Below are 11,769 nucleotides of genomic sequence, written 5' to 3'. Positions count from 1 at the left end.
ATTTACTTACATCCCAAATGACTTTCAATGACGTAGAACTAATTGGCACTATTTTTTTCAGCGATAGAACATCAGATTCTAAAAACTTTCTTGCTTCTACGAGTTCGTATTGGGTGATCGGTTGAAGATCTCTAGATCTGGTCAAGACAGGTTCGGTCATATCACTCGGAGCCGATGCTCCGTATTGATTCCACGAGCGAAGTACAAAACGATATAGTGTCTCGGGCTGTAGTCCCGATATCTATAATTTGTGTTCGTTATTAAATTCATAATAAAACATAGTGAATATGATATCTAACGAAAAACTTACCGTATAAACATCATCGGCGATTCCGATAGCGGCGATAATCCATCCAGTTTGTAAAGTCGAACTAAAGTATTCGACTGAATAACTGTAAGAAAAGATAATAAAAACATTTTAAATTGCTTCAGCGATAAAATACAATGTTAAAAAAATCTCTCAAATCTATACCATTGAAAAAATTAAAGAAGATGGATTTAATTATATAAATATACCTGAGAACACTCGGATGTTTTTGCCAGGTCAGAGTCACATTAGAAGCCGTGGCGTTGTATGGTACAGGACGTGAAGGCCTCGGCGGTAATAAAGCAGTAGAAGGAGCTCTCTTAGGAACTATCCCTATTCCTCCGACTACATCTAATCGTGCTTGAGCAATTGTAACACCACTGGAAGACTGAGCGTTGCAAGCATACATTCCAGAATCAGTCAAGTGTAGATCTATAGAATAAAAATATGTTAAATAACTCGGATTCATCTTATTCACTATATTATTAAGAATAATTACCGTCAATGAATAACGTCCCGTTGCTAGCCACTGTGACTCTTTTATCTAAATTTCCGCTCGTTCCTATTTTGGCACCTTGTTGATTTGATTCATATATTATGTCCTTTCCGTCTTTAGTCCACCTGAGTGTCGTGGCACCAAGACATGTGCAAATTATTTGCGCGTTGCTTTTCAATGGAAGTGTCTGATTCGAAGGTCCATATTGAATTATGGGTGGGGGAGCATCTTCTTTAGTCAGCACCTAAAAACATTAATTATATAGTGTGATGCAAGTCAAAACGAATTTAATTATAATGGATTATGCATTCTCACTTGTAGCATTATCCTGTGCGATGCACTGCCAGCGGCGCTGACTGCCGAGCATGTGAAGAATCCCTCGTGAGACCTCCTGGCAGTTGATATGTGGAGAGTGCCTTCGGGCGACACGGATAAGGCGTTGCCTACATTTTGATTCGGGAACATAAGGTCCTGGAAGTGAAAGGGTATAATATCAACAAAGAGCTTTGAGATAATGCATTGGGCACTGATTACACTGTACTGGAGATCGGCATGGATATATCTTTGCATCTTGGCAATAATATTACATTGCATTTATTGTGGGTTTCTTTCATCATCAATTTTCCAACTAGAGAGGGCCGACCCATAAAGTTTTGGATTACTTTATGGATTATTTTGCTGGTATTAAATTTGATTAACAAAGAAAATTATGGTCAGATTCCAGAACTGTTATCTGTTTTTTTTTTAACATTTTTGTTGATGTAGTTGATTTAATAATACCAATTAATTTATTTGTGCCCTTTGCATATAAAACAAACGATATTGAACAATGACTATATGAGCGGACATTTATTATCAATGGATATTGACAGTTTCAAAGCACTTGTAAAAAACGCGAAGAAAGCTAAGAAGGTCGGTGCCAAATACAAAAGATACGGCCGGATATTTGAACCACCATTACACAGATATGTTATAACAAAGTCTTTATTAGATATTAGCAAATAGTTTATTTCCACCCTGAATCACCAGGGAAGATTGACTTAAAAGTTAAATTTAGGGTTTCATATAAATAAATATATTATATATATAAAAAATGACAGATGGAAGAAAAAAGGGCTCTAAATATGATATTTGTTTGATAAAAAATGTCTATACGACCACCGAATATCAATATGCATTCATGCCCGGCCGAGCTTCGACCCTCCCCAATCATCAATCACTTTTTGATAAGGCGAAAATATGATATGTCATAAAACGTCGCTAGCGTCGGTGTTTTTATTAAAAAATGTCGAAGCGGAAAAAATATCGAACGAGATTTAGGGCCGCTGCGCCGGGGCGGGAGAATTTTCCGCCTGTCCTTCACAAGTGGCCTCTTAATTAATGTTTTCCGCTGTCAAATCTGAGAAAAGCTCCCGCATTAAATTTCCTACACTCGAATGCAGGGGGGACATTTTCCAGTGCTCTAAGCTCTCCGTTTCAACGTCTCGCTAGGAAATTTTCCGCGCTTTTCACCGTGCCAATTTTCTCCTCCCTGAATATATTATTTGGAACGCTAAAACCTCCCCTAAAGAAGTGTAGCGATTCTTATTCAAATGCGCGTGCCGACGCGGGGAATTGATACAGATTCGGGTAAGATTAAAAGTCTAATAATAAACTCTATTTATTGATTGAGTACATAAATATTTAACAACGCAAATTTATATTTTTAAAATATTAAATTAATGCTCGAAAATTTTAGTGTTTTAAATAAAATAATTCATTTTTGATGCTGAATAATGTGGATGTTATGACCAAATGTATGTTTTTGCACAAATTTTAATTAACGTCAATAATCAACATACGAAGTTCCCGATTTTAATATTTCATTATAATGGGTTTTTACTTGAATATGAATATTTTTTTAAAAAAGCATTTGACAGTTGATAAATTATGGTTTTATATCAATTATTATTCGAGTTTCATTGAGTTTGACAGTTTTAAATGGCGATTTTTATATCATAAAATATGAGATAGGCAAAACGTGAATCGCGTAGATATTTTGGGTAGTTCGCGTAAGTAAAACTGTCGAATAAATCAGAAACCGTATAATACTTTTTAAAGATTATAGGGTTGCCAGTAATTGCAAATATCAAAAGACTTCTTTGTATAAACTTCAAATATATTAGGAAATCATTCAAAAAATTGCGCTACACACCTAAATAAATATTTTTCTACAATTTCTTAAAGAAATATAAATTTTGTAAAATATTTTATTAAAAATAAAACAATCGTTTTTAGTATATATTCTCAATTTTCTTTCGAACGAATAACAGTTTACGAGTTACAACTTCCGAAAGTTACACAATATAGATATAATAAGTATTGTATTGTTATTTTTTTATGTAAAATAAATCTATCTAAGAATTTAACATTTATTTGATGATACGCTATCCTTAAAAGTTAGTAACTTCTGATATAATAGAACGATGCTTGGTAATAATTCTAATTGCCATAAATTTGCTCGTTATGACCAACTGTCAAATGCGCATGGTAATTAAAATAATTAATATCGAACCTTTTATATTAAATTAACCGTTAAATTAATATTTCGGCACTTGGTCGCGCAATTACACGCTGCGGCCAAAATGTCAGAGTTGCGAAAATATATTATTTTTCAACGCACAAACAAACTGTAAATTTATCGCTATTCGCGTAATGATTATCTCCGTCGGCTAGGGGCGGTCCATTAATTACTTCCTCTGTTATCAAAATACATTTTTCGTGTCAGATTAGGGCGGAAAAGTTTTCCAAAGACTTTTCCCCGAGGGGCCGTTCGCCGGAGAGAGGGTTTTCGAAAAGTCGACTCTCTTATCTTTATCGTCGAGTTTCGGATTCGAATGCAAAAATTCAAACACTCAATAAACAACTAAGACTATGTTTTCCGACTTTGCATTACGGCTCAACGGAGGGGCGAAGGTCAAAGGTGGGATAAAAAAGCATATTTCTATGTAAATTTATATTTTGCACGGTCGATATTTTAGGGAGGTTCGATTCTAGTTTATTTGAAGTCAGCCATACTTAGCCTGTTTTATTGTTATTTTTTTATTTTTTTAAATAACAATGGAGGATCGAAGAGACAATATTTCATGACAGTGAAACAAACATGAGTCTGGCTCAATGACATCTTGTATTGATTATGGAGAGGGAGGGGGGTTTAAAATTCACGAAAAATCTATGGCATCATTTATGGAAGCCGTTTAATCAAATAATATATTGAATTTTTTTCTTTCAGATCAAAATTATATTATGATATTTAGGCAATAAATACCTTGGCTCCTTCTCTGGACCAGTAAATCTTCGGCGGAGGTGATCCAGTAGCAGCGCATGGTAAATCAGCTTGCTCCCCTTCCCAAACGGTCAGATCCGAAGCGACTCTGGACCATGTCGGTTTAGCTGTAAGAAGAGAAAAATACACATCATATATTAAAAAGCCATAAATGTAAAGCCGAGCACTTTGGAAGTATTTAAGATGGGAGGGGTTGGAAATAAAAGCGTTATGTGTATATATGTATGTGAAAAAAGTAACGGACGCTCTTAAAAGCGTATTGTAATAAATCGGAACATTTTACGTATTATGGCCGGCCATAAAAATCGCACATGACAACCCCATAAATTAATTAGGGAGCGGGATATTTTTCTTCGCTGTGGCAACATTCCAGCGGCGGCGCTTCTCAAGTGTGATAACATTAATTAAAATCACGCGTTTAAATTTTAATCGATTTATGTATATAATTCGACGATTTATAAAGACCACGCGATATAATAAAGGATTGTATTTTATTCGGCGGTGGGAATTCCGTTGTTTAAAGTTTGAATATACGATAGGGAGTTTAATTGCCTTTATTTGGAAAGCTTAGTTGAAAATTTCAGTAATAAATTATCAGTAGCTTACGCAAAATTGTATTAAAGAGCAATATCTGTTTTGTTTTGTTTAAAATTCATACAAATGAAAATTAACAAATTAGATTAATTATGGGTAAAACACAGATGGTACAGATGTGATTTTGCTAGTATTTTACATATAAAAATAAAAGTATGTATATTCAATTGAATAGTATTTTCATAATAATGTAGCTGGGGAAATTATTACACAGCGGCTTATTCTATGAATAAAATATTTTTGTATATGGCAATATTTCTTTGTTTAGATTTATTCATTAGTTATGTTTGGGAAGCATTGCGCTCGATAAAGCAACTTCGGCGCAAAACGGCCATAAATAAATTTATTTTTTTGTTATTTATTTGCAGCTCTAGATACCGACCACTACTTATTAGTCGGCGGACAATGGATGTCGCCGCCAGCCGCTCCGTAAAATTGCTTTTATTCAAAATGAATTATTGCCCAATATCAATTACATTGCGCAATGTATAACAAAAACATCCGCCATTTTGACGCTTCCGATTTGACAGTTCAATATCGAAAGACACAGTGTTGCCAGTTAAATAAATTAAATGTTTATCGCGTGCGGCGATATTTGCAAATATGATTTTTACACACAAATCATGAATATGGATAAGAGTTCCGCTCTTGGAAAATTACAAAAGCGGAGATCAACCTCTAAATTAATTTTTTGGCCCTTTTGTTAGGGTTGCCGCTGAAAATAAAAAAAATTCGATATATTATAATTATAAATATTAATTAATATTTTAAATTAATGATATAATTTATAGGTCAGAATCCATTTAACTGTAATTAAAAAGCAAAACAGCAATAAAATACATCTGGTCGAAAGAATCGGTGTTCTTAAATATGCACCTTTTGAGAAAGAATGAAATAGTTGAAAGTGACTTCTGAATAAGGTATAGTGTTGTTTTTATTGAATTCTTACGAAGAAATAAAAAGTGGCAGCCCTAAATATAAAAATGATATAGAATGTTAATATTAAAAGTGAAATGAAATACAGCAGAAAGAGTTTTTACTGTCTCATTTTCGTGTCTTAGCATGTCTAATATACAGGGTCGGATTTATGATACCCAATTTTTCAGATCCTCGCAGATAGAGTTGAACGTGTCTTATTTTTTGTCGGGCGTTGCATGCGATATTCGGTATGAAAAAAACGCGAGCGTGACACAATTTTGTCGCGTTTGTGTGTATGCGAGTACAACAAACTTTATTTTTATCATCTTGTAAAATTGCGGGCCGGACGGGCGGAAAAGCAAAAGGGGCGAGAGAAAAAAAGGAGAGAGAGAAGCGAATGAAAAAAGCGAAAATATTTATGAGCACTTTCCCCCGGGCGCAAAATAAAAACCGGGAATAAGCGGACAATGGACGAGAGGAAAATATAAATATAGAGACCCCGCGCAAATGGAAAGGGAAATTTCTCGCCAAAGTGGCAACACTAGATCATAAAACGCGGGAAACGTCTCATTTGAATAAGGGGGTGTCGGCGTTCGTTTATATGCATTTTCCCTATTTTGGCGTCGGTCAGTCGAACCCTACTCGCAATATGTCCCAGAGGAATGCGGAACGTTGCAATCGTGTGTAAAATGGATCGTCGTGCGTTGTTTTGTGAGCGCACGGCGAGAATTACGCGTGTACTTATTAGGAATTTAGCTACATGTGACGACGGTCGCAAGAAAACTGCTCTCCTTAAAATGTCGTTGACACTTTACAAGAGAGGTACGACGCGGTTTTACGACAAAATATTACATACGCGTTGAGTTGGCATTTATGTATATTCCAAGAAAAAAATTAAGTGCTCGCAAACCCCATAAACAAAGTATCAACTAAACAACAAATAAGTACATTAACGACGCAACATTTACAATTAATGTACTCTTAACTTATAGAATATGGAACGAAAAGGATGGCTCAAAAGATTTCTTACAGCTACATGAATATAATAACAGCTGAAAGACAACATTATTAATAATATATTTGTTTATTACAAACGTGACCACCACGAAGGTCGCTTTTTGAGATATTTGTCTTGTCATTGTCAAAGCAAGACAATAAGATACTAGTGGACGTTGAATGTCGTGCCTTTAAAAGAGGGTAGAGTGTCTATAATTTTGTTATCGAATTAGATGAGAAAGGATTATGTTTATTGTGCTATTACATTATGTCTGTACTAAAAACATACAATATACGTCGTAATTACTAAAAAAGTAACGATCAGAACAGTTGCGAGAATATAAAACGGAATTCACAACACATATTTTTGGTGTAATTAAAAATGACAATGAGGCTAACTAAAGTCAGCTCATTAATTAACTAATAAAATAAAGCCATTTACCGATGATTGATTGTTACAGCATTATTTCAATCTATCAAGTTTTCAGTGAGAACAGTTACTAAGTGTTGAGCACATTGTAAGTAACACGAATAGCCAATTTAATAGCAAAGCAAATAATTTCGAAAGATTTTCTTTGGTTTCTAAACTTTTAAAGGCGCGCTATGTTAAATTATAACAAGTAAAATATTAACAATAAGTAAACATTTTTAGAGGCTTATGTAAACATATAGTTACTGACTGATTTACTGGTTTGCACCACATTGAATTAAAAATAAAAATTATTAACTTGAGAACATTTTGTAATGGAAGCCGTGGCACTCCAAGGCGTCGCGACGTACACTTTAAAAACCACTGGCCTTACAAATACATTTTATTTGCTGCTGTTTATTCAATGAGGCAATGATTTCTATGAATAGAATGAAACAATTACAGTAAAAAATATGTACAGAACGGGTTATGTCGTAGTTGGAAAAAAATTCGAGACTTTATTGTATTATTCACCAGCAGATACTTTGTAGGAAATATCGCAATTGATCACGTGATATTGAACCAGTTGTGTCAGATGTGAAAATAAGCCGAATAAGAAGAAAAACAGACGTCGAATCTCGGATATTGCTCCATATTTTATCTGTTTTAAAAATATTATTATATTACACTGTTTTAAAATAAGATGACAACATATTGGTCAAAGTGTATTCAAAGCGAATTTTGGTCAATAGGAGGGCGCAAAAACAATTATCACTTCTCAGAAGTCAAAAATTCACGTCAAAAGCAATAAAATCGTGTCGGTGACGACACGATTTTATTGCTTTTGACGTGGATTTTTGACTTCTGAGAAGTGATAATTGTTTTTGCGCTCTCCTATTGGTCAAAATTCGGTTTAGATGTACTTCATTTGATTCTCACTTATTATTAATATATAAAAATGTTAAATACATCTGTTTGCGGATGAAATTTTAATTTATTGCATAGGTGATAATGTTATAAATGTTGTAGATAATTTAAATAATGATTAAGTATAATAGAAATATTGGTAAAAAATAATGTACTGAATAAAAAATAAATCTCACGGTGTACAACATGGCCTGCTAAAGACGGTAAACACAGTCTTCCAGATATTACCTGGATGAACTCGATATAAAATCAACATCGTTACAATTGAATGGCAGATGAGAAAAATTTGACTGATCGTCAACAAGAAATAATATCTTTAACATGAATTATTAGTTTTGTATTAAATAACATATCGTGTTCTTTGTTATTGGTATAATCGTAATTATTATAATTCGAACGCAGTTCCAGATTATATAAGGAAAAGCGATCGAAAACATTTTCCGGAAGCGGCTAAACAGCGTTCGGCAAAGCCCGCCGTAAAAAAGCATAGTTCCGATAAGGCACAGCGTTATTATTAAGTGATTTAGTGCACGTAAGGGCTATTTTTTGTGACCACACGCGAACCGAGTTCCTCGTTCGTTTTCGATTCCATGTCCAGCTCGAGTTCATCCGCACGTATGACGTATCCGGAGTACGTGCTTCCTCCGTTCGCTTGACTTTTATCGTCCATTCGAGCGATTTACACAGGCAATATTGAAATTCCCGCTGCAAGACCAGAAAACAATACCCAATTGAGGCTTTCGCACTGTACAACGTAAAGGTGTAACGCCTTGAGAATGCGCGTGCTGTAAAAATTGCTTTAGCGGCCTCGCAGTTTGCATACAAACAAAGCATTGATTTATTAATAATAGAAGCAGGCGACTGAACCTAACTAACTCAAAGGAAGTATGTATAAAAAATATATACATACATTTACTATATATTAAAATGCACAATAAATGTGTGTAAATCGCACATAAATTGTTCCAGCTCCTCATACTTATCGCCGAAAGCATATTTGTATCTGGCAAGCTCGTTAAAAAGCGGATGGATCGTGTAATTTAAACGATTTACTCTGATTGCAACGGTCAAGAATAAAGGACGTAATAACAACTGAAACGATGAGCATCGATAGATTGTAGGCACCACCCACCAACCCATCAGCAACTTTACAGTATTGATTGTAAACATAGAGTACTTTTTTGAGACTTCAGATGACGCTATGAACTAACGCGAATCGCAAATAAATTGTTGAAGTGACCCGCGCTCCGCATAACGAAACCGAGCATTTTATACGCTCTATTACAAACTTTTAAGATATGCATACTATTAAATCTCTATTCCTGCTCGGAAGTACACTTATTTCTAGTTGATATACTTCCGTTTTAACTATAAGAAAATTCTTTATAGTATAATAGAATTACACGTAAGTCTATTATACTGATTTGTATTTCAATGCAACGTATTTATTTTTTACTGTCAGTACACAAAATTATCGTTTAACGCGTGATCGTCTACCGAACTAATGAATTAAATATATTAAGTACGTCAATGCTTCACTTGTAAAAGTATTCGCACGTGCTCAGCGCGCGCTAACATTTCGAACAAATCGTACACGTAAATCTAAATAAATTCGTATCACGTTTAAAATAATTGAACTTGTCATTGCGTCAATGGTCGCATGTTAATAGAAAAAAGTTCATTCAACACGGGTGGCGGCCTTTTATATTATTATATAATCGCGTGCAATTTTTTAGACTACATTAATCACTAAACATGCAAAATTAGTATGATATATAGAAAGTATAACACAAAGCACGAGACGTTGTTTTTTGTGTTTATTTTCGGCTTTGCATTTATTTGGGGCAAATTGCCTCAGTCGAATATCATGTCGTATCTGTCCCAAAGGACCTTTACGGCAAACGGTCCCTGAAGCCTTCCTGGTTATGTAAATTTCCAGACGAGACTCCCTTTGTGTTCTGTTCTATTCTGTTTAATTCCTCCCCGAACATAAAAATATATTGAACGCAATCTCAGCGTCGGCAACGACATATTATTATTATAATATACAAAGGGTAGGGTCGCAGTGAGGATATTAGCGCCTCGGGCGAATAACTACTAAATAAAATAATGTTATATAATATTCATGTAGTGAATACATTCATTTATAAATAGCTTCCAGAGGATAAGACACTAGGAGAAGCGGCTTTAATAATAAAAATATATTTTCACTGAAATTTCAGTGAAATCATATCAAAATATGTTTTCACCGGTAGATATACATATATTTCTACTATTAAAAATATAACATCACGTATATTTACGTGTTTTTTATTTAAGTATTCAATCTGATTTATTGAAGTCGACTAATTATCAGAATAGTGCTCTAATTTTTCGAAGCATTACATGGACAATACAATTTTACTTAAGTGCTTTAAAATAAAAAGTACAAAACTAACTGAGCAATTTCGTTCAAAAATTAGTTATGACAACACATCAATGGTTAAGGCCAAAATGTTCAAACTCAAACCTAACCTAACTTTATCAAATGAATGTTTTAAAACTAATTATAGTGTTAAAAGTTATGGTTAATTTCTGTAGCTTAAGTTTCTGTTTAAACGGCAAATAGACATTTCGCAACTGTCAAGTAGGGCGAGACATCCCCTCTTAAGGCCAAAACTTTCCGAATGTACGTACAGTGAATACAATTTCACTGATATTACCCAATGAATGGCAACAAATTAAATAGTCAGAATTTAAATCAACTTCGGGTCAGAATAATTTTTTTATTAAGAGCCTGATGATAATTAATTATATTATTCAGTATCAGAATAAATATCAAATGGTTAGAATAAAAATATAGAACGATCTGAATTAAAATATTGAATAGTCATTATAATAAAATTCAGTTGTACAAAACTGTTGAAACAGGCTAGGTGCGAGCGAGTGTTGGTAACCCACATAAAAAAATTAGAAGCGATACCAAAACTATGCATTTCATAACCTAACATAAAAGTGAGGTTAGTTTAAATACAGGTTAAGCCTAGCTCAAAGAAAGGTGAGATTAACTTAAGTCTTACTCATAAATATATAGGAGCATTCAGTTTTAATTTAACTTCGTAGAGTTTCTTTCATAACGGTAAGGATAAAAGGGTTTTCAACTTTCTTATATGAAAACATTTACCTTAAACACTTTCATATTTTTACCATACATATAAAATAAGGGATGATGATTATATCGATTGACTTGAAGAGTAACTTAAGAATTGAGAATAACACTTGTAGGGTTAGCTTTAATTTAACCAAACATATGCTTGGTGCAATAACAACAAATATAATTAAGAGCTATTTATAAATCAAATCATCACTTACAGTAGACCGATAGAGTAGCATTCGCAGAAGCAGATCCAGCAGCATTCTTGGCGCTGCAAACGTACACACCAGCATCTGATGGTTCGGCCTTGTGAATTCTCAAATGAGCAGTTGAACCTGAAGGACCTGCTGGTCCAGCGTCTGCTCTTCCAGGAGCCAACTTCCCGTTTACTCTGGACCAAGCTACTTCTGGCGGAGGGTCTCCTCCTACTTGACACTTGAAGTCCACGGACTGTCCAACCAGGACTGCGGCATCTGCGGGTCTGCTAAGAAAGTGCGGTCTTTGCAGCACTGACAGTTGCGCCAGCCTGGATTCTCTAGTGCCTACTACGCTGTGAGCTGTGCATTTGTAGGCACCGGCGTCGGATGGTCGAACCTCGGATATCATCAAACTTCCACCGTCTACGATGCTCATCCTGAAAAATATAAATGCATGATATATTTCA

General features: G+C 34.5%; 2 protein-coding genes across 5 annotated transcripts in view; one reads left to right on the top strand and one right to left on the bottom strand.

Annotated features, from left to right (window-relative positions):
* agt (O-6-alkylguanine-DNA alkyltransferase) overlaps positions 1 to 11,769 on the top strand; it is a 595,014-nt gene that overhangs the window by 156,530 nt on the left and 426,715 nt on the right. The window lies entirely within an intron of this gene.
* Positions 1 to 11,769, bottom strand: part of LOC148238277 (roundabout homolog 2-like) — a 305,326-nt gene that overhangs the window by 8,748 nt on the left and 284,809 nt on the right. For all 4 annotated transcript variants that reach the window (XM_088191034.1, XM_088191016.1, XM_088191025.1 and 1 more), the window contains exons 5-11: positions 11,324 to 11,739; positions 4,111 to 4,235; positions 1,119 to 1,274; positions 807 to 1,047; positions 517 to 739; positions 311 to 392; positions 11 to 241 (exon numbers count right to left, since the gene is read on the bottom strand). In XM_088191034.1, the coding sequence (XP_088047160.1) occupies positions 11 to 241; positions 311 to 392; positions 517 to 739; positions 807 to 1,047; positions 1,119 to 1,274; positions 4,111 to 4,235; positions 11,324 to 11,739 (1,474 nt within the window). The remainder of the gene's footprint in view (positions 1 to 10; positions 242 to 310; positions 393 to 516; positions 740 to 806; positions 1,048 to 1,118; positions 1,275 to 4,110; positions 4,236 to 11,323; positions 11,740 to 11,769) is intronic.

Source organism: Plectrocnemia conspersa, unplaced genomic scaffold (genome assembly GCF_051122295.1).
Source record: "Plectrocnemia conspersa isolate PC_06_02 unplaced genomic scaffold, ASM5112229v1 ptg000001l, whole genome shotgun sequence".
NCBI lineage: Eukaryota > Metazoa > Arthropoda > Insecta > Trichoptera > Polycentropodidae > Plectrocnemia > Plectrocnemia conspersa.
The sequence above is the reverse complement of the archived record's forward strand: the minus strand, read 5'-3'. Positions and strand labels throughout refer to the sequence as shown.